The sequence below is a fragment of the Apostichopus japonicus genome, chromosome 2 (genome assembly GCF_037975245.1).
Source record: "Apostichopus japonicus isolate 1M-3 chromosome 2, ASM3797524v1, whole genome shotgun sequence".
NCBI lineage: Eukaryota > Metazoa > Echinodermata > Holothuroidea > Aspidochirotida > Stichopodidae > Apostichopus > Apostichopus japonicus.
The window spans coordinates 11,792,006-11,815,984 of record NC_092562.1 but is presented as its reverse complement, the minus strand read 5'-3'; the positions used below and the strand labels follow the sequence as shown (position 1 = coordinate 11,815,984).

Below are 23,979 nucleotides of genomic sequence, written 5' to 3'. Positions count from 1 at the left end.
CTGAAATCACTGCCCCTGCTGGCTCACTGTAAGCACTCCAAACCGATTCACTAGAATATCTAATGGAGTGACTTTTCGTGCAGTTTAATAAAGTAAATCATTTTGCTCAAAATGGTGAAAGTGAATACTATCAACTAGTAACAATAATAAACCACCGCTGTTCTGGTTTTATGGGCAAGGGAGAATAAATCTGTGTTAATTAGTCATTTTCGTTGTTGTTGGAAGGAATATGTTATCTTGTGGTTTCATCATCTCTGCTGTTATAACGTTGTTAGTCTTTCATCTCCCTGAGCAGACGAACAATATAGCTTGTATTTTTGGACTAGCTGGAGACCTTACCTTGGGAGTAAACTCCATTAGGCCTACTGAGTAATTTATCTCTCAGTATCATGACTAATTGAACAATGTTTCATAATAAAAATGAAACTTGAAAGAACGAAACAAGCACAGACATTATGTAACAAAACTAGGTGAAACCATGTAGATATCCAGGTTAACTTTGTTTGTATTCAAATCTGAGAAAGTAGACATAAAACGTTTGTATAAATGCTAACACATACGACAGACATACTTTTAATGTGCATAATGCACAATATTATACAGTCTATGGAAAGTTATTATCAAAAGATTACATGCACTCAAACATCTGTTCTAGCTATTGCTTTCTGTTATAAACTGATACTAAACCCCCTCCCATCCCCTCTCAGAGTAGCATATGACAGTGAATTAATATTTAACATTGATCCTCTCCAATATCCCTCATCACAACAACGTGCATACTGTTCAATAGCCACTTCAATGTTCATGATTGGGATGATAACTTTAACGTTTTGGCTTGATCATGGTAACCATATTTTCATTTCCACTTCCTCCAAGCACACATTTTTAATGTACAACATACACTCTATGGAAAGTTTTAACAAATAATAAATACACAATAGCTTTTGAACCTATTTTTGGCTGTTTTCAACTGCTAATATTGATAATACTACCTCGCCCCATCCCCCCCCCCCCAAGTCTACTAGCATTCTTTAACAACTAACAGTAAACATGAAGATATGTTAAACCACTCAAGTACCCCTTCATCACATCAATCAATTTGTCAATGCATTGTTATATATGAAAATAGTAAACACATAAGAAAGTGTAAAAGTGAAATAAAAGTTTATAGGAGAGAAAAAACCTCAAACCTGCTTCCCTAAAATTCTTCTAGCATTCGATCATTACAGTAAAAATTAAGATATATAGGTAAAAGCACTGTTCAAATATAAAAATAGTAGTAAAACCAGGAATTTGTAAAATAAAAATAACTGATAATAGGAAAAACCTGAAACCTTGTAATATTCTCTGTATATATCTGGCTATTTACATCAACTGAACCAGGGTACATGGGTTTGTTATTGAAGTGAAAGGAATAAAGTATTGTTGTATGCTGATTATGCTACTTACTCTTGTGATGATGGATGCAATATTTAGTTACAAAGCTCTTCATTTACATAAAATATCTGAGGCTGTAAAATTTTAAATAAATTCCGCACTTATCATTACTGCTTATGATTTTATATTTACCAGTAGTGTCTCATTAGGTACAAATTGCATATTGTAGTTGGATTTGACATATTTGGGAGCATTAGTTAATGACTATCCTTGTGACAGGGAAATGAAGACTTTTTTCAACATATTTCATTGGAGTTACAGCCATGTTTCTGCTTTTTGTTGAATTTTGAAAGGACTGCTTTGTCTAGTTCTAAAAAACATTTCATTTACATAAGGCAACACTAACTCCCTTAAAAGTGATTTTTTTCAACACAATAGGCATGAACCATGAATGTTTCAGCAGTTCTGGTATCAAGTGACTTCCTTATGGCATTGATGTTGTGCAAGTGATGGTATGCTGCCCTGCAGATTGATGACACATGAATGATACCCGGGTCACGTACAGATGATGAGTTCTCAACAACATCACTCCCCACTTGGATTTTAGAGACCTGGACCCTCTTCTTGAAGTATAGAGGAGTTAAAACAAGTAGATCAGTCTTGATATTCAGTTTGAGGAGGCAAACTTTCATCCATAAATACACTCCTCAATACGGTGCTGAATGACATCATGTTCACCACTGTTGGTATCCAATTTGACGAAAATCAACAATTGGGTGAAATCCACATACATATGAACATCTAGGTTGTGATTCCTGCAAATAGCTGCCAATCGGGGAGAGTAAATTGTAAACAGCTTTGGACCCAACAAAAACCACTGAGGAACGTCAAATGTTAGCACTGTTGGTTGTGACGAAACCTTCTTCATCAACACTTGTCATTAACATACACTACAAAATTACAGCTCTAGTAAGTGTTTAACTATGAGAATGAGGGCTCCATTTAACAAAGCAACTGACCATGCAGAATTTGCACCAAAAAAATGCAAAAAATGTTAACTCTGTAGTTTCTACTTGATTTCATAGGAGACAATATCAAATCCAAGGGATTTATTCTGTTGCAGATGTTGACGGATTGTCCATACTATCCATAGGTATGTTAGATTGACTACTTGACCCGAGCTGTGAAGATGACAAGCTTCTCGTCTTAGCCTGTCTGGTAACCTTTGTTTGCGTAGAATCCGTTTTCTTAAATTTTTCTTTAAATGCAGGATTGGCCGCACACAATAACAGGAACATTAAGATGCCCTGCATTGAGATGAAGAAACAGTAGAGATAATCAAATATCAGAGTTTTGGTATCGACGGCAGCAAAAAATCCAAAAATCCAAGACAGACCGAGTACGAACCAGAAGAGAATTGCGTGGCGGACTCGCTTGATGATTTCTCTACGCTTGGCGTTTTCAACTGTTTTACTGACCAAGAGAGGGCGGCAGAGTATTTTACGAATCACCCAGATGAAGATGAGGAAATTAAACACAAACATGGCACCCACTTCCATCAGAAAACCAAAGTAGAGTGCATAACCAGGATGGATGAAGCAGCTTTGGAGATGGAAAAATAGATTTATCAATCAAAAAGATGTAAACAAAATTAATAGGATTAAGATAATATTTATCATACATAAAACTTATAATATAAATATGTCAATATCATTATGTATCGTAACAGAAACATTTCAGCAACCTGTGTCATAAAATGGATTTTGTGCACATTTGTCGTAAATTGGAATAATACATCACAATCAGGAAAATACATTCCTTCACCAGTTCTTTCTATTTTGACAAAATTAGTAACGCCATGTATCTCAACCCCAACACCCTCCTCCACCTTCACCACAACCACTATTGATCCAACACCCTTCCTGAAGTGGGAATGATTGAGGCTTTTGCTAGTAAATTCAGTTGTGTCAGTCATTACATGCTAATTAAAAGGGGACAAAAAAGGCTTTGATTAACCACCTCCTCTTGAATCAAATCTAACATAAAGAACTGGTAGCAACGAGCACCCTCGGTGTATATCATCACTATAGCCATGTGCCTTACACCTAACCTTCGTAATAGAAAGAAGAGAGAGGGTGAAAAAGTCAAAATATATGAGACTTACTAGCTCGCAGATTGGAAATCAGTGCTATTGTCGAGGAACACCACAAGAAGAGCACAAGCGGCCGGTAATCCTTATGGTAACAACAACAAAAACAGTCAGAAATATGATGATATTCAAAATTATATTTCATTATTTAATTGCTTAACAAGTATCCTTTGGTGATCAAAAAAATTGGACCACAAGTCAAAGCTTGAGATATTGTCAATCTTTTTTGTGGGTTGTGCTCTATGGCGCATCCTCCATTACCTATTCAAAGTAATAGCCCATTTGATACCGTCATTGGATTTCTGTCCGAATCTGTGTATAATTCCATCCCATTAATGAGTTATAATAATCCACAAAATCGTCACTTACCATAGGCTAGTAGACAAGCTATTGGTATAAAGTGTCGAACGGTGCTCCTTTCAGCTTTGAGGAATAAATAGTACATGTTCATAGCTTCTGTGGACATCCAAGCCAAAGTAGCAAGACAAAAGAAATGGATGGACACTGAGGCTACCGTACAATGGATCTCCTTCCCCACTGCTAGAGGGCTCAGTAAGAAGGCGATGTAGAATCCCAGGAGAGATAGACAAAGGTTGATGTGAATATGAGTTGGCTGCTTCGACCTTAAAGATCTAAAATAAATATAACATTACATAAAATATTAAAAATAATCTATTACAGTTAACAAAGACCTTCAGTGATTTCCTGCTACTACAGTACTTTTTATGTATCGGCACTCAAATGAAATCACCTCTGCATCCAATTACAGGGCTTTACACAATGTAAATAGATTTGAAGCTATTTGAATCCCAGTCGAAGAGACTCGTGAGATGATGATATACAGTTACAGTCGCAAAGTAAGGTGACTCGGGTTACGGCAGGTCAAGTTGCTTAGTTTTGTGCCCAGGCTATATCTGGGGTGACATTTGTACGATGTATGAAGTATATACAATATCGAATTTCAATAGAGAAAGACACAGATCTTTATAAATATTAACATATTACATTAATTTACATTAAAAAACACATGAAGACAATCATCTATGCTGATATGATGGCATTCGTAACATATTACAGCAAAAATGAAACTAACAATATTGGTCTGAGCCAATATTGTTAGATGGTGAAAGAATTAAGTAGCGCTAAATTGGGGATGTGATGCTTAAGAACGTCATTGATGATAGACTTTATGTGCTCAGTAACTTACTTTAAGGAGACAAAGATTATCAGACATCCTACCAGAGCTAATCCTGAGATTATCGATCCAATCAAAGTAATATAGTATAGAGTAACTTGAGCCTCCACGGGTCCCTTACGAACTCTCTGTTGAACAAGAGAAAATGTTAATGGATTTACGCAAAGTTAGCAGGTTGCCTCATGTACCTCGTATTGTTGTACAGTTTATAATTACTTTACATGTGATTGCATGTATGGTATCCAAGAATGCTGAAAAAAAACAACCTTTGCATGTTCCATGTGAGAACCATCATGTGTTTCCTTTTTAACATCGATAAAGCAGTCATACGCTGTAGGCATATATCACACATGTCTGACATCCCTGGTGCGGATGACCTTTCACCTTTACATAATGTGATGAACTTGTGATGATTTCAACACTATTTCCCAGCTACGTTGTCGGTAATGTTAGTTACATCATTCATTTCGCTTGAAAATTGATCATGCTCATGGTGGGGGGGGGGAAATTTTCAGGGTGGGGGGAATTTATCCTAGGAAAAATTCCCCCGGGGGGAATATTTTCAGGGGGGGGAATTTCCTGTTACACCTGTATTTTATGACTTTGATGTTGTATCACGTTTCAGAAAATATATCTGGTTGTCCCATCACAATGGAAGCTGGACAGTGATTGGGGCCTAATTATCAATAGCTATCCAGATGGTCGGGGACAGGCAATCCCAAGCGCACCTTATTGGGCCAACACCTTGGCACCCAATTCGCCAGTAGGCTCACTGCCCATACTACATCTAAGTTCTACCACCCATGCAACAGAATACATACCAACGTGTTGTAGGCTTATCACTCAGACACACGTGTATGCATATTGTGTGTGTTAGATGGACACGTTTCGTGTGCTTGTAGCATAGCCAAATGAGCCATTTTGGACAGCGCATGCAGTACAAATCCATCATTCATGTACAGAAATCACAATATTCCTGTTGTCTGACTGAACTGTCAAATTTTTAGAAATTGTACATAGGGAGGAATATAAGAGTTGTCACAAATTATGACCCAGTATAGATATTCCATTAAAAAAGTGTCCCACCTGCCCCCCCCCCCCAGGATTGACACCCATGAAGATAGAACCTGATTATATTTTATTTTGCACTTTGAATGACCATAGTCTTTCATTAGCAACAATGATTTGACGATTTGCTCCTTCCTAGAGTAAATCAACTATCACTTACGTGTACACTGTGCAATTTGTGTGTGGATATGGTATGGGTGAATAGATATACACATGTTTGCAGTTGTCACGTCTGCTTCCAATACAATAAAAAAAGTTGACAAATATAAGATAATAAATACTTACGATTAGAATAGCAAAACTGCCCAGCCGATCACATGAACACATGGTAAGGTCACGATTATCGTGGAACATCCTCTTACACCCGTCTTTTGTCCAAAACCCTTCCGCGGTGTTTTCATTATAACTCCAGACAACACAGTCCTGTGCTTCCATAGTTTCTTTTACACCAATTTTCTGGAGTGAAAAATAGGCTCATAACATTACTTGTAACAGATTATATTCACTATTCACATGTCACTTAATGTTATCTTATGAACTTTATTCCTAAAAGTCTAATTCTGAAAATAAGTCAGGGGAAATTAAATCAAGATAAGAATTATTTTTCGTCAGTGTGCATCTATAACATCACAACTATATTTGATCCTAGTGCATACTGACCGATTTAAAAAAAACTCAATTATCAATAACTTCTAGACGTTAGAGATGCAACTTTAATCTAAATTTTACTCGAACACGAAAACAAATTAATCTGTACTCATCCATAACAAGAATTACTTTATTGTGAGCCTTTTTCAATGCCTCCTACTGAAGAAATGCCATGGCTATCTTAGTACTACCTTGCTTCTTCAAACAAGCTAATTCTATATTAATTTGCTTCATGTATTGTGGAAATATCATACATAAATACATATATATGTATATAAAATAAAGAAATCCATGTGTACTCCAAAAGAAAATATTATTAGACAAAAGCAAAGAAATAAGATATGACTCATAACTGACAAATAAGGAATACTGTGTTAATGAACTGTGTAATAATAATAATATAACATATATATATATATATATATATATATATATATATATATATATATATATATATATATATATATATATATATATACACAAACATATATACATAGATATATATATATATATATTATATTTTTATATATATATAGATGTATATATATATATATATAAATATTTTATATAAATACACAATATGTATAGTTTGCTGCCATTTTGAAATTTGTGAAGCAATTACCATCAAAGCTGGCAAAACTTTCACAGACATGTAACTACATATGTGTAGATAGTGCTAATTAAGAGTTAAGATTTGGGATGAGCGTTGTGGACTGTATTTGTACCAGTAAGCTTCCAAAAGTGCAGATTGAAGAGTCTAACAGATAAAGATATTTATATAATTGGGACTTGCTAACTCTTTTCACACGAAATCATTTTTACCAGATTTGATAGAAATGTTGCGATCACAGGTGAACCCGGAGGGAGATTCACGATGCTGGTGTTCTCAGTTCGAATAATGGCGGAGATGATTTGACTTGCAATCCTTTCAGTTACTGTGGACTTATCTTCCTCTTCTATATTCTCTTCTACCTCTGTCGGCATTGATGGTCTGAACAGAACGTCATTACCATAGATTATGAAAGTTACCGGAACAGCTGTCAACTCGACACCAGCTGGATTTGGAAAAATTTATATACAGTTTTACTATACTTAAAATGAGCTACGTTAAATTAGTTAACATCATATGTGAATTATTTCCAATTTTCTTTCACATTAATGTACAAAAGAAGTATCATCATTTTGAAAAACTGGTTACGTAACTGCTGTAAATTATATCACTGATGTGTAAAAGAGACTTTCTTACCTCCTCCAAGCAAGTCTAAAACCGTTGTTGGTACCGATATGGATGTAGTCGTTCTCTCGAGAGGTATCGCGTCTCCATCAGAGAATAGTCGAGTATTGCCTTCTTGAAGAGCGCCATCGATTGACAGTGTCTCATTTTCCGGCAATATATTTGCATAAGCTAAGCTACTACCGACACCCCTTGCATCTATTTTAACCACATTTACCCCAACGTTGTCAAGAACTGTGGAGAAATTTCCATCATTTGTCTGAAAATTGGTGATTTGTTCCTCTAACGCAGCCACAGCCCTTCCTCCTTCAATCATGCCATCCTCTAGAATATCTCGATCTAGATTCATAAGATTGTCGATGGTTCTTACCGCTGGGTCCGTAACCTATTACAAAGAAAAATAAAAAAATTAATCAAAGGGAAATTACTGTAGATTGTCCCTAAATTATTTTTTTAGACGTGACATCTATTATGTCTCACCACATCCCCAGTAACCATGGAACCATTCCACATTCAAGCCATATATGACTCAGTATATTTCTGAAGATATGATGGCGAGTTCCTTGTGATTCTTATTTTTCCCACATTTAGCATATGCACTCAATTTCATGATAGAGTTTGTAGATCTGCTTACTTTAATAGAGGCCTCTCCTGCTCTCACGACTGACTCCAGAGATGAGATGACCAACTCTATCCTCTGTGGATCTTCTTCCAAAAAGTCTTCAAAATCCGATATTTCTGCTATCCTTTCCGAGGCCAACACAACCTCTTTGGTGGTTGTGTTTTCTCTGGTGATTGTCTGAATAGAAGTCAAGCATATATACGTATGGGGAAAGAAAATTGGGGGGGGGATGTGAGGAGAAATATCCTGGCAATAATGTGATAAGTATCAATTATATGGTTGTTCACTACATAAAAACCAACCTTGAAACTTTGAGTAATGTGAGATGTCCGCCAAACAGGCCCATCAAACCCCCAACACCCCTCAGTAACCCTTCAGTACAATCTGCTCCCCCCCCCCCCATCTACTAAGAGAAAGCTCAACCTTGTTTCAAAATGTTTAAGTCATCAAGTAACGTTTGTTTTTTGGAAAAATTAAAAAAGAAAGAGCAACATTATAACAGTTTATGACAGTTAAAACTTACATCAATAATATCCATGAGTTGAATTTCTAGCTCCGTCGCTAAAGTAATGAGAGAAAAATGTTCATATCAGGATCGAACTAGTTCTGAAACATTTGGGGAAGTGAGCGTAGTGAAAACAATCATAATGAGGGATTTAATTGGAATCTCTTCTCTTTGTCTTTGATCTGCCTACATTATTCCTTTTACTGGAATTATAATTAATGATTCTGTCTGTATATGTACATTGAAGTGTCAGCTGATACTGAATACGGTGAAGTAGTGGTTTGCTGTGAATTGCTGCTGAGAGCTGGTCAGTCATACTCTTATCCATTTGACAATGTTGGCAAATAAGACCAGGATAGCCAATATTTTAATTGAAATATCTGCACACTAAATAACAGCTTCATATAATGACAACAATAACAGCTTCATATAATATCTGCCCCAGAAAAACATATTCCCTTTTATTGCTAAAACTACACAAACTAAAGAATGAGAATATCGTATCAATGAAACTGATTAAAGGCGTTCTTTAATATATCTTGTTCAGCTGAAATACAATTAAGATAAATATCAGATAGGATGGATTGATAGATGTACGTTTGAAAATTGATATATTTAACTTTTGATTTTCTACTTCATGAGAAGTATATATACTAACCCATTTAAATTGATGTGCATCTGATAAATTCCTACATGGGTTACTTCCTTAACACACCATGAACATGAAGTGTGACGATTCTTCCTGGTTAATTCCTTAAGACACTCGAAAAAGCAGTACATCTCAGATTTCTTGGTCATCTCCTAAGTTAACAACTTTTAACAGTTTACAATGAAGCGTGTCAAATATTTTGAATTATACCAATGACATAGTAAGATGACTAGTAAATAGACCAGTCACAGATTGATTGACCCTTATTAATAGATGGAGCAAAAACATTACAATAGACAATCTCCATTGTTGTTGACTTTACTTTCAAAAGACAGTCATAGGTGGTGAACATAGATGTTCTAATAATGACCCCTTGGCACTTGCACCCAGTTCCTACGACTCTCGTCCTGAGTATGGTGTTGTTCGCCTGTTTTTTTTTTATGTTTTTTTACAAGTTCAGTGGTGCAAACTTTTACAATTTCATCTATCAATATCAAGGGAGGAAGGGGGTGGAGGAAAGTGATGAGTAGCGGAATGCATTGGGTAAAGACATTAACATATTAAAATATACAACTGAAGCAATTACAATCAGAGTGATGCATTGCTATTAATTGGAAGTAACAGTATGATCTTGCTACATATTATCTATGTTAATAAATTAGGAAACGTATGATTTTGTTAGTTGAATGCAACTAATGCCTGATCTATGACATTGCAACTAATGATAGGCAGCTAATCCGGGCTTTCTGTCTGGCCTGAAGAACTACCAGGAACAGACCTGAACGTGGCCCCATATAATGGTGGACCATGGAGTACCATATGCGACGTATTTACCCACTTTGAGCTTCAAACTTAAATACCAAATTATTATGTTATATTCATACAGATAGTATGAACATTATGGTTTAACGTTGCAGGGTATAGTAAGCTGAAACGAGAGGGGCAATATAATAGAGTATGCAATATAACGTAACGGGAAAATAGTATTCAATATTTAATTATAAGTGAATTCATTTATTTTGTTGTTAAGTAGTTTGGTTATAAAATTAGTGCACTAAGACGTCCAATAATTGATCACTAACTTTGACAGCGTGTTATTGTAATTTGTTGATTGTGGTATTGTAAACACCCCAGTATTTATAAGGACATCTCTGAACCGACATGTCCCTGCATACAGCCCTGACAGGTTTTAGTTTGCTGCGACTACCTTACAGAATTGAGTGTAAACAATGTTTACTGCTGTACAGAAACTTCTCCAGGAGAGTGGGGATGGCAGATGGCGGTTAATGGGGAGGGATGGTGGGGGATAGGGAGAAGGTTGGTGGATGGAAGGGGATGGCATGGCATGGAATGGGGAGGGGATGACAGGGGATAGGCAGGGGTTGGTGGATGGAGGGGGATGGGATGGCGCGGGGATGGAGGTGACAAATCAGGAACATACACCTGTATGCTTATGTACAATTGGTACAATTGACTTTGAAGGTAAATTTTGGGTGGTGGCAGAAATAGCAAAGCTACAGTTCAATTGGTGGAGTATTCCTATAATGCACACAGCAGACCAGACGCGAACCGATTATGTCACGATACAACATAAGCGCAACTATACTACTCTTAGGCGACTAGATACCTTGAAAATGAAAGAATATTTTCAGTTGCGGTACCAGAACCACACGGCAAAGGGCTTATTTTTCTTGAATCTCTCCCGTCCCACTCCCCCGCCCCTCGTTGTTATCCATGTAATACACATCATTAACAAGAAAATGCAGTATCAGTTTATGAATACGCCTCAGCAAAATCATAACAGAATATCTCATAAGGTGTTGCTTTCAGGGAAAATAAGATCAAAGTTCTTTACATCATATAACTTATGCAAATCAGTTTTAATTTTTGGCAGAGGGACGGCGCCCCATATTTGTTCATACCTGATAGTAAAGTATTCCCTTGCTACTAACTCTCTTGCATGGGCGGTGACTGAAGACAAACTATATTTTTATCAACACAGCATATATCTTCAATAAGTCAATGGTCTTCATCTCTTTTCCTACCTCCATTTTAAGGGTCTGGCGAATGGACTATGTACACCACCTCTGCACCCTCCCACCTTTTAGTGATGTATAAACCATACATCATAAATACTGTGTACTCTGTGTTCTTGAACATAAAGTTCATTCTGTTAATATATCTGAGTAACTTTATTGCCATGCATTCACACACACACACATATACGCCAATACCATCGCACACACGCCAACACCATTGCATAGATTCCTTCGCCATCGGCAAGGAATCAAAATCAACCAATATGCAGACAGACAGACATGCACACACAAAGAAACATGATCATAAGCCTAAGCCATTAAATAAGTATCATGTTACTTCTTAAAAGTACTTGATTTCCTGTGGTAATTTATTCTACATGAATGGAACTGTAATGACAAAGATATTTCTCGCCACTCTCCATATCTTAATAATGCCCATGTAGTTAATATTCTAAAAGTGACAGAAGAATATATCTTGTAATCAACAGTGTTATATGCTCCATAGTTATCTTTCAGAAAGTTTACACGATAGAGCATCTGTATTTATATAACTTAATGCATAAAATATTCATCTTTGGCAATTTTGATCAATTAACCACTATTCTTAAATCTCCTTGAATGCTGACCTTCAGTAGACAAGTTGTTCAATGTCACATGTCTATCCTTGCTTGAAACCATAGCATAAATTCAGTTCAAAGTTAGTAGGACAAACTGGATAAAGGTGACAGTTGTATTCATTACATAGAGCAAAGACGACAGAGCTATGACATACCTTCAGTAATGATGATGTTAAATGAACATTCGGCTGTATTTCCTGATGGATCTATAAACACATATGTTACTTGTGTGGTTCCACTCTGGAAGAATTGTCCAGGAGTATGAGTCCTTGATTGGACATTTGCAGTTCCAGAGTTATCAGTAGCAGTAGGTTCACGGAATTGGACCGTGGTGCCAAATCCATTAAGAGGTATGGTCCCTGATACATCTAGTCCTACACAAGCTATCACTGGTGGTACTTCGTCAACTGAAGATTAAAAAGTTGAAATGTTTAATCAAATTGGCAACTCAACATTGAAACTACATTTGTTAAGAGCATATATTTACACAGAGCGCTATTTATTACATCAAGAATTTGCTGCAAATTGACTTTGAAAGAGCAAGGAAATTGTCAACTTAATTACAGTTTAAACTACACATACAATATATATATACACCTTCACATCAACTTAGATTTGGTTGATATAGAAATGACAAAGTTTGCATGCTGTTAAACTACTTCAGACAAACTCTTATGATGTTTTGTTCAAAATCCTTTCCGTCTACTATATCGATCAGCAACACAATCATTGAGTGTGATTTGTATTGCGGAGCAATAAGGCTTAGCTTTGAACTTAATTGTATATAAAAAGACTTACTTTCAGTGACATTGACCCTGAATGTGCATTCAGCTGTGTTTCCAGCAGGATCAACAAAGATATAAGTTACTTGTGTTACTCCTGAACTAAAGAAGGTTCCTGGACCGTGGGTTCTTTGCTGAAGTGAAACAACTCCAGAGTCATCAGTTGCTGTTGGCTCAGTAAAGAAGACAAGTCTTCCTCCTGTTCCTAATGGTGTAGTGTCAGCCACATCTGGAATACAGCTCACAACTGGGGGGACGTTGTCCTCTAAAATATGGAAAGACAAAATATTCTTTTGGAGACTGATGATGTCTTGTTTAGAGTTCAAGTTGAGTTATCAGTGTAATGTTACTCACATCACAGTGATCTTGCCGCCATTTATCATATAGGTGTTTTCTCTGCCAACAGCTTTAAATCTTTAGCAATTACACGATTGTACACATACCTGTAGTCACTGTGACAGTAAAAATGCAAAAAGCATTATTTCCACTTGGGTCAACAAAGATGTATGTCACTTGTGTTGTTCCTTGGCTGAAAAAGTCTCCAGGTGCATGACTTCTAGACTGAAGAGAAACAACTCCTGAGTTATCAGCAGCTGTTGGCTCTGTCCAAAACACAGTGATACCAGTGCTGTCAATTGTCACTATTCTTGTGATGTCTTGAATGCAGGTTACATCAGGTGGTGTATCATCAACTGAAAAAATGAAACGAAGAGTCTAAAAGCTAATGGAACTTGCTGGTAATATTAAAATTCATTTAAAATTTTCAACATTAATACTTTTTCTTTGAATGGATAATGCCAGGTCCTGAAGTAAGAAACAGTCACAAATTATGATTGTATTACTGAGATATTGAGCAAATCATGTCAAAGTGCTGAAATTATGATTCTCAGCAATTATCTGTTTTCATAGCAAACCTAGATTTCATAGCATACCAATGCTAAACATCAATATTTTCTAGGTGTATCCCAATAAATTCTGGCAGAAAGAAGTGTTTTGATCACCCCAAATGCTCAGAATATAGTTCATCTGGTGAAACTATACAGAAATGTAAAAGGATTATGAACTGCTTCAAAATAAAACACAATGGTATTTAAAAGAAAGATGTATCAGCTTACTCATATCCATTGTCACAACTTTGAGCTATGCATAGAATCAATTGATATTTGCAGTTGCTAACTGATATGTACAGTTTGTACTGCCATGACTTATAGTCAACTATCAATGAAAACAGCTCTCACACTACTACTTTACTGTTGATCAAATAGTTTAATGTAGTCAACACTTTTCTGTCTATTATAATTACAGTCATCAAACTTTACTAACCACAAATTGAAATGAATACACATGTGTTACACTTTGTAATATTATTACAAACAAACAAGCACAGGTTAAGTTACCCTCCACTACTATGATATCAAAAACACAATCAGCTGTGTTCCCACTTGGATCTGCAATGATGTAAGTCACTGTTGTTGTTCCTGTCTGAAAGAACTGTCCGGGTCTTCGTGTAGCTGACAGAACTGATGCTGTTCCTGAATTGTCTGTAGCTGTTGGCTCTGTAAAGTCTACCGCAACACCATTGCTATTAAGCGGTATCTCTCGTGTAATATCATTGATGCAGCTGACCACAGGTGGTATATTGTCCACTGAGGATGGAAAAACAGTTTAACTACCAAGAAAGCTGAAATAAATTCTGTACACTATCATAAAAAGTAGCTACATTAAGAATATTTGGTGACTTATATTTAATAATCAGCAACACATTCAGTTTAACAGATACCTGTGAGAGATTTGGAGAACAGCCATACAGCATGATACAGTAGGATAAACATTTTATAAACATTATCAAGCAAAGCTCATGAACCATATAGCAGTTATTGATTTGTAGCTGACTCTTTTGGTCTGAGCAGGAGCTTCTATTAAAATCAGTCTTTAGAAATTGATGATATGATACATTTATCACAACCTCAACAACTAAATCAACTGAAGAGAGCACACATTCATCAGTACTAGTTGTAGCTGTACTATGGTTTGCATCACAAACAATTAAGGAATTCTTTTTCTAGATAACAATAATAATAAAAAAAAAGGTTTATATTGCCCACATATTTACACTGCAGAGCACTCAAAGCACAAAGAAATTGTAACCAATATATAGACACCCAGACAGACATACACGCACACACACACAAAGAAACACTATCAAAGAAATTAAGAAATGTCATCAAAAGCCTAAGCCACTAAATAAGTAATCTGTTTCTTCATAAAAGTACTGATACCTATGGCCAACTTGATTTCAAGAGGTGATTTATTCTACATAAATGGAACTGCAATGACAAAAGATATTTCCCTCCACACTTCATATCTCAATAATGCCCATGTTATTAATATTCTAAAAGTTACAGAAGAATATATGTTGTAATTAACAGTGTTATATGCTCCATAGTTATCTTTCAGGAAGTTTACACGATAGGGCATCTGTATTTCTAAAAGTTACAGAAGAATATATGTTGTAATCAACAGTGTTATATGCTCCATAGTTATCTTTCAGGAAGTATACACGATAGGGCATCTGTATTTATATAACTTAATGCATAAAATATTCATCTTTGGCACTTTTGATCAAGTAACCATTATTCTTAAATCTCCTTGAATGCTGACCTTCAGTAGACAGGTTGTTCAATGTCACATGTCTATCCTTGCTTCAAACCATAGCATAAATTCAGTTCAAAGTTAGTAGGACAAACTGGATAAAGGTGACAGTTGTATTCATTACATAGAGCAAAGACAACAAAGCTATGACATACCTTCAGTAATGATGATGTTAAATGAACATTCGGCTGTATTTCCTGATGGATCTATAAACACATATGTTACTTGTGTGGTTCCACTCTGGAAGAATTGTCCAGGAGTATGAGTCCTTGATTGGACATTTGCAGTCCCAGAGTTATCAGTAGCAGTAGGTTCACGGAATTGGACCGCGGTGCCAAATCCATTAAGAGGTATGGTCCCTGATACATCTAGTCCTACACAAGCTATCACTGGTGGTACTTCGTCAACTGAAGATTAAAAAGTTGAAATGTTTAATCAAATTGGCAACTCAACATTGAAACTACATTTGTTAAGAGCATATATTTACACAGAGCGCTATTTATTACATCAAGAATTTGCTGCAAATTGACTTTGAAAGAGCAAGGAAATTGTCAACTTAATTACAGTTTAAACTAAACATACAATATATATAAACCTTCACATCAACTTAGATTTGGCTGATCGAGAAATTACAAAGTTTGCATGCTGTAAAACTACTTCAGACAAACTCTTATGATGTTTTGTTCAAAATCCTTTCCATCTACTATATCGATCAGCAACACAATCATTGAGTGTGATTTGTATTGCGGAGCAATAAGGCTTAGCTTTGAACTTAATTGTATATAAAAAGACTTACTTTCAGTGACATTGACCCTGAATGTGCATTCAGCTGTGTTTCCAGCAGGATCAACAAAGATATAAGTTACTTGTGTTACTCCTGAACTAAAGAAGGTTCCTGGACCGTGGGTTCTTTGCTGAAGTGAAACAACTCCAGAGTCATCAGTTGCTGTTGGCTCAGTAAAGAAGACAAGTCTTCCTCCTGTTCCTAATGGTGTAGTGTCAGCCACATCTGGAATACAGCTCACAACTGGGGGGACGTTGTCCTCTAAAATATGGAAAGACAAAATATTCTTTTGGAGACTGATGATGTCTTGTTTAGAGTTCAAGTTGAGTTATCAGTGTAATGTTACTCACATCACAGTGATCTTGCCGCCATTTATCATATAGGTGTTTTCTCTGCCAACAGCTTTAAATCTTTAGCAATTACATGATTGTACACATACCTGTAGTCACTGTGACAGTAAAAATGCAAAAAGCATTATTTCCACTTGGGTCAACAAAGATGTATGTCACTTGTGTTGTTCCTTGGCTGAAAAAGTCTCCAGGTGCATGACTTCTAGACTGAAGAGAAACAACTCCTGAGTTATCAGCAGCTGTTGGCTCTGTCCAAAACACAGTGATACCAGTGCTGTCAATTGTCACTATTCTTGTGATGTCTTGAATGCAGGTTACATCAGGTGGTGTATCATCAACTGAAAAAATGAAACGAAGAGTCTAAAAGCTAATGGAACTTGCTGGTAATATTAAAATTCATTTAAAATTTTCAACATTAATACTTTTTCTTTGAATGGATAATACCAGGTCCTGAAGTAAGAAACAGTCACAAATTATGATTGTATTACTGAGATATTGAGCAAATCATGTCAAAGTGCTGAAATTATGATTCTCAGCAATTATCTGTTTTCATAGCAAACCTAGATTTCATAGCATACCAATGCTAAACATCAATATTTTCTAGGTGTATCCCAATAAATTCTGGCAGAAAGAAGTGTTTTGATCACCCCAAATGCTCAGAATATAGTTCATCTGGTGAAACTATACAGAAATGTAAAAGGATTATGAACTGCTTCAAAATAAAACACAATGGTATTTAAAAGAAAGATGTATCAGCTTACTCATATCCATTGTCACAACTTTGAGCTATGCATAGAATCAATTGATATTTGCAGTTGCTAACTGATATGTACAGTTTGTACTGCCATGACTTATAGTCAACTATCAATGAAAACAGCTCTCACACTACTACTTTACTGTTGATCAAATACTTGAATGTAGTCAACACTTTTCTGTCTATTATAATTACAGTCATCAAACTTTACTAACCACAAATTGAAATGAATACACATGTGTTACACTTTGTAATATTATTACTGACAAACAAGCACAGGTTAAGTTACCCTCCACTACTATGATATCAAAAACACAATCAGCTGTGTTCCCACTTGGATCTGCAAAGATGTAAGTCACTGTTGTTGTTCCTGTCTGAAAGAACTGTCCGGGTCTTCGTGTAGCTGACAGAACTGATGCTGTTCCTGAATTGTCTGTAGCTGTTGGCTCTGAAAAGTCTACCGCAACACCATTGCTATTAAGCGGTATCTCTCGTGTAATATCATTGATGCAGCTGACCACAGGTGGTATATTGTCCACTGAGGATGGAAAAACAGTTTAACTACCAAGAAAGCTGAAATAAATTCTGTACACTATCATAAAAAGTAGCTACATTAAGAATATTTGGTGACTTATATTTAATAATCAGCAACACATTCAGTTAAACAGATACCTGTGAGAGATTTGGAGAACAGCCATACAGCATGATACAGTAGGATAAACATTTTATAAACATTATCAAGCAAAGCTCATGAACCATATAGCAGTTACTGATTTGTAGCTGACTCTTTTGGTCTGAGCAGGAGCTTCTATTAAAATCAGTCTTTAGAAATTGATGATATGATACATTTATCACAACCTCAACAACTAAATCAACTGAAGATAGCACACATTCATCAGTACTAGTTGTAGCTGTACTATGGTTTGCATCACAAACAATTAAGGAATTCTTTTTCTAGATAACAATAATAATAAAAAAAAAGGTTTATATTGCCCACATATTTACACTGCAGAGCACTCAAAGCACAAAGAAATTGTAACCAATATATAGACACCCAGACAGACATACACGCACACACACAAAGAAACACTATCAAAGAAATTAAGAAATGTCATCAAAAGCCTAAGCCACTAAATAAGTAATCTGTTTCTTCATAAAAGTACTGATACCTATGGCCAACTTGATTTCAAGAGGTGATTTATTCTACATAAATGGAACTGTAATGACAAAAGTGATTTCCCTCCACACTGCATATCTCAATAATGCCCATGTTATTAATATTCTAAAAGTTACAGAAGAATATATGTTGTAATTAACAGTGTTATATGCTTCATAGTTATCTTTCAGGAAGTTTACACGATAGGGCATCTGTATTTCTAAAAGTTACAGAAGAATATATGTTGTAATCAACAGTGTTATATGCTCCATAGTTATCTTTCAGGAAGTATACACGATAGGGCATCTGTATTTATATAACTTAATGCATAAAATATTCATCTTTGGCACTTTTGATCAAGTAACCATTATTCTTAAATCTCCTTGCATGCTGACCTTCAGTAGACAGGTTGTTAAATGTCACATGTCTATCCTTGCTTGAAACCATAGCATAGATCTAGCTCAAAGTTAGTAGGACAAACTGGATAAAGGTGACAGTTGTATTCATTACATAGAGCAAAGACGACAAAGCTATGACATACCTTCAGTAATGATGATGTTAAATGAACATTCGGCTGTATTTCCTGATGGATCTATAAACACATATGTTACTTGTGTGGTTCCACTCTGGAAGAATTGTCCAGGAGCATGAGTCCTTGATTGGACATTTGCAGTTCCAGAGTTATCAGTAGCAGTAGGTTCACGGAATTGGACCGTGGTGCCAAATCCATTAAGAGGTATGGTCCCTGATACATCTAGTCCTACACAAGCTATCACTGGTGGTACTTCGTCAACTGAAGATTAAAAAGTTGAAATGTTTAATCAAATTGGCAACTCAACATTGAAACTACATTTGTTAAGAGCATATATTCACACAGAGCGCTATTTATTACATCAAGAATTTGCTGCAAATTGACTTTGAAAGAGCAAGGAAATTGTCAACTTAATTACAGTTTAAACTAAACATACAATATATATATACACCTTCACATCAACTTAGATTTGGTTGATATAGAAATGACAAAGTTTGCATGCTGTAAAACTACTTCAGACAAACTCTTATGATGTTTTGTTCAAAATCCTTTCCATCTACTATATCGATCAGCAACACAATCATTGAGTGTGATTTGTATTGCGGAGCAATAAGGCTTAGCTATGAACTTAATTGTATATAAAAAGACTTACTTTCAGTGACATTGACCCTGAATGTGCATTCAGCTGTGTTTCCAGCAGGATCAACAAAGATATAAGTTACTTGTGTTACTCCTGAACTATAGAAGGTTCCTGGACCGTGGGTTCTTTGCTGAAGTGAAACAACTCCAGAGTCATCAGTTGCTGTTGGCTCAGTAAAGAAGACAAGTCTTCCTCCTGTTCCTAATGGTGTAGTGTCAGCCACATCTGGAATACAGCTCACAACTGGGGGGACGTTGTCCTCTAAAATATGGAAAGACAAAATATTCTTTTGGAGACTGATGATGTCTTGTTTAGAGTTCAAGTTGAGTTATCAGTGTAATGTTACTCACATCACAGTGATCTTGGTGCCATTTATCATATAGGTGTTTTCTCTGCCAACAGCTTTAAATCTTTAGCAATTACACGATTGTACACATACCTGTAGTCACTGTGACAGTAAAAATGCAAAAAGCATTATTTCCACTTGGGTCAACAAAGATGTATGTCACTTGTGTTGTTCCTTGGCTGAAAAAGTCTCCAGGTGCATGACTTCTAGACTGAAGAGAAACAACTCCTGAGTTATCAGCAGCTGTTGGCTCTGTCCAAAACACAGTGATACCAGTGCTGTCAATTGTCACTATTCTTGTGATGTCTTGAATGCAGGTTACATCAGGTGGTGTATCATCAACTGAAAAAATGAAACGAAGAGTCTAAAAGCTAATGGAACTTGCTGGTAATATTAAAATTCATTTAAAATTTTCAACATTAATACTTTTTCTTTGAATGGATAATGCCAGGTCCTGAAGTAAGAAACAGTCACAAATTATGATTGTATTACTGAGATATTGAGCAAATCATGTCAAAGTGCTGAAATTATGATTCTCAGCAATTATCTGTTTTCATAGCAAACCTAGATTTCATAGCATACCAATGCTAAACATCAATATTTTCTAGGTGTATCCCAATAAATTCTGGCAGAAAGAAGTGTTTTGATCACCCCAAATGCTCAGAATATAGTTCATCTGGTGAAACTATACAGAAATGTAAAAGGATTATGAACTGCTTCAAAATAAAACACAATGGTATTTAAAAGAAAGATGTATCAGCTTACTCATATCCATTGTCACAACTTTAAGCTATGCATAGAATCAATTGATATTTGCAGTTGCTAACTGATATGTACAGTTTGTACTGCCATGACTTATAGTCAACTATCAATGAAAACAGCTCTCACACTACTACTTTACTGTTGATCAAATACTTGAATGTAGTCAACACTTTTCTGTCTATTATAATTACAGTCATCAAACTTTACTAACCACAAATTGAAATGAATACACATGTGTTACACTTTGTAATATTATTACTGACAAACAAGCACAGGTTAAGTTACCCTCCACTACTATGATATCAAAAACACAATCAGCTGTGTTCCCACTTGGATCTGCAAAGATGTAAGTCACTGTTGTTGTTCCTGTCTGAAAGAACTGTCCGGGTCTTCGTGTAGCTGACAGAACTGATGCTGTTCCTGAATTGTCTGTAGCTGTTGGCTCTGTAAAGTCTACCGCAACACCAAAGCTATTAAGCGGTATCTCTCGTGTAATATCATTGATGCAGCTGACCACAGGTGGTATATTGTCCACTGAGGATGGAAAAACAGTTTAACTACCAAGAAAGCTGAAATAAATTCTGTACACTATCATAAAAAGTAGCTACATTAAGAATATTTGGTGACTTATATTTAATAATCAGCAACACATTCAGTTAAACAGATACCTGTGAGAGATTTGGAGAACAGCCATACAGCATGATACAGTAGGATAAACATTTTATAAACATTATCAAGCAAAGCTCATGAACCATATAGCAGTTATTGATTTGTAGCTGACTCTTTTGGTCTGAGCAGGAGCTTCTATTAAAATCAGTCTTTAGAAATTGATGATATGATACATTTATCACAACCTCAACAACTAAATCAACTGAAGATAGCACACATTCATCAGTACTAGTTGTAGCTGTACTATGGTTTGCATCACAAACAATTAAGGAATTCTTTTTCTAGATAACAATAATAATAAAAAAAAAAGGTTTATATTGCCCACATATTTACACTGCAGAGCACTCAAAGCACAAAGAAATTGTAACCAATATATAGACACCCAGACAGACATACACGCACACACACACAAAGAAACACTATCAAAGAAATTAAGAAATGTCATCAAAAGCCTAAGCCACTAAATAAGTAATCTGTTTCTTCATAAAAGTACTAATACCTATGGCCAACTTGATTTCAAGAGGTGATTTATTCTACATAAATGGAACTGTAATGACAAAAGATATTTCCCTCCACACTGCATATCTCAATAATGCCCATGTTATTAATATTCTAAAAGTTACAGAAGAATATATGTTGTAATTAACAGTGTTATATGCTCCATAGTTATCTTTCAGGAAGTTTACACGATAGGGCATCTGTATTTCTAAAAGTTACAGAAGAATATATGTTGTAATCAACAGTGTTATATGCTCCATAGTTATCTTTCAGGAAGTATACACGATAGGGCATCTGTATTTATATAACTTAATGCATAAAATATTCATCTTTGGCACTTTTGATCAAGTAACCATTATTCTTAAATCTCCTTGAATGCTGACCTTCAGTAGACAGGTTGTTCAATGTCACATGTCTATCCTTGCTTGAAACCATAGCATAAATTCAGTTCAAAGTTAGTAGGACAAACTGGATAAAGGTGACAGTTGTATTCATTACATAGAGCAAAGACAACAAAGCTATGACATACCTTCAGTAATGATGATGTTAAATGAACATTCGGCTGTATTTCCTGATGGATCTATAAACACATATGTTACTTGTGTGGTTCCACTCTGGAAGAATTGTCCAGGAGTATGAGTCCTCGATTGGACATTTGCAGTCCCAGAGTTATCAGTAGCAGTAGGTTCACGGAATTGGACCGCGGTGCCAAATCCATTAAGAGGTATGGTCCCTGATACATCTAGTCCTACACAAGCTATCACTGGTGGTACTTCGTCAACTGAAGATTAAAAAGTTGAAATGTTTAATCAAATTGGCAACTCAACATTGAAACTACATTTGTTAAGAGCATATATTTACACAGAGCGCTATTTATTACATCAAGAATTTGCTGCAAATTGACTTTGAAAGAGCAAGGAAATTGTCAACTTAATTACAGTTTAAACTAAACATACAATATATATAAACCTTCACATCAACTTAGATTTGGCTGATCGAGAAATTACAAAGTTTGCATGCTGTAAAACTACTTCAGACAAACTCTTATGATGTTTTGTTCAAAATCCTTTCCATCTACTATATCGATCAGCAACACAATCATTGAGTGTGATTTGTATTGCGGAGCAATAAGGCTTAGCTTTGAACTTAATTGTATATAAAAAGACTTACTTTCAATGACATTGACCCTGAATGTGCATTCAGCTGTGTTTCCAGCAGGATCAACAAAGATATAAGTTACTTGTGTGACTCCTGAACTAAAGAAGGTTCCTGGACCGTGGGTTCTTTGCTGAAGTGAAACAACTCCAGAGTCATCAGTTGCTGTTGGCTCAGTAAAGAAGACAAGTCTTCCTCCTGTTCCTAATGGTGTAGTGTCAGCCACATCTGGAATACAGCTCACAACTGGGGGGACATTGTCCTCTAAAATATGGAAAGACAAAATATTCTTTTGGAGACTGATGATGTCTTGTTTAGAGTTCAAGTTGAGTTATCAGTGTAATGTTACTCACATCACAGTGATCTTGCCGCCATTTATCATATAGGTGTTTTCTCTGCCAACAGCTTTAAATCTTTAGCAATTACATGATTGTACACATACCTGTAGTCACTGTGACAGTAAAAATGCAAAAAGCATTATTTCCACTTGGGTCAACAAAGATGTATGTCACTTGTGTTGTTCCTTGGCTGAAAAAGTCTCCAGGTGCATGACTTCTAGACTGAAGAGAAACAACTCCTGAGTTATCAGCAGCTGTTGGCTCTGTCCAAAACACAGTGATACCAGTGCTGTCAATTGTCACTATTCTTGTGATGTCTTGAATGCAGGTTACATCAGGTGGTGTATCATCAACTGAAAAAATGAAACGAAGAGTCTAAAAGCTAATGGAACTTGCTGGTAATATTAAAATTCATTTAAAATTTTCAACATTAATACTTTTTCTTTGAATGGATAATG

The 23,979-nt window shown here is 35.8% G+C and overlaps 1 protein-coding gene across 17 annotated transcripts in view; it reads right to left on the bottom strand.

The window, feature by feature from the left end:
- Positions 1–372: 372 nt before the first annotated feature.
- LOC139978086 (uncharacterized) overlaps positions 373–23,979 on the bottom strand; it is a 58,148-nt gene continuing 34,541 nt past the window's right edge. For 11 of the 17 annotated variants that reach the window (XM_071988046.1, XM_071988048.1, XM_071988088.1 and 8 more), the window contains 24 exons: positions 23,626–23,874; positions 23,199–23,447; positions 22,558–22,809; positions 21,147–21,395; positions 20,193–20,441; positions 19,766–20,014; positions 19,123–19,374; positions 17,715–17,963; positions 16,761–17,009; positions 16,334–16,582; positions 15,693–15,944; positions 14,283–14,531; positions 13,329–13,577; positions 12,902–13,150; positions 12,259–12,510; positions 8,817–8,854; positions 8,306–8,470; positions 7,684–8,056; positions 7,260–7,492; positions 6,075–6,245; positions 4,734–4,849; positions 3,896–4,158; positions 3,542–3,611; positions 373–2,979 (listed from right to left, as the gene is read on the bottom strand). In XM_071988046.1, coding sequence (XP_071844147.1) covers positions 2,487–2,979; positions 3,542–3,611; positions 3,896–4,158; positions 4,734–4,849; positions 6,075–6,245; positions 7,260–7,492; positions 7,684–8,056; positions 8,306–8,470; positions 8,817–8,854; positions 12,259–12,510; positions 12,902–13,150; positions 13,329–13,577; positions 14,283–14,531; positions 15,693–15,944; positions 16,334–16,582; positions 16,761–17,009; positions 17,715–17,963; positions 19,123–19,374; positions 19,766–20,014; positions 20,193–20,441; positions 21,147–21,395; positions 22,558–22,809; positions 23,199–23,447; positions 23,626–23,874 — 5,669 coding nt within the window. In that variant the 3' untranslated portion in view covers positions 373–2,486. The remainder of the gene's footprint in view (positions 2,980–3,541; positions 3,612–3,895; positions 4,159–4,733; positions 4,850–6,074; positions 6,246–7,259; positions 7,493–7,683; positions 8,057–8,305; positions 8,471–8,816; positions 8,855–12,258; positions 12,511–12,901; positions 13,151–13,328; positions 13,578–14,282; positions 14,532–15,692; positions 15,945–16,333; positions 16,583–16,760; positions 17,010–17,714; positions 17,964–19,122; positions 19,375–19,765; positions 20,015–20,192; positions 20,442–21,146; positions 21,396–22,557; positions 22,810–23,198; positions 23,448–23,625; positions 23,875–23,979) is intronic. The other 6 variants (XM_071988047.1, XM_071988052.1, XM_071988060.1 and 3 more) reach the window with 6 other exon arrangements.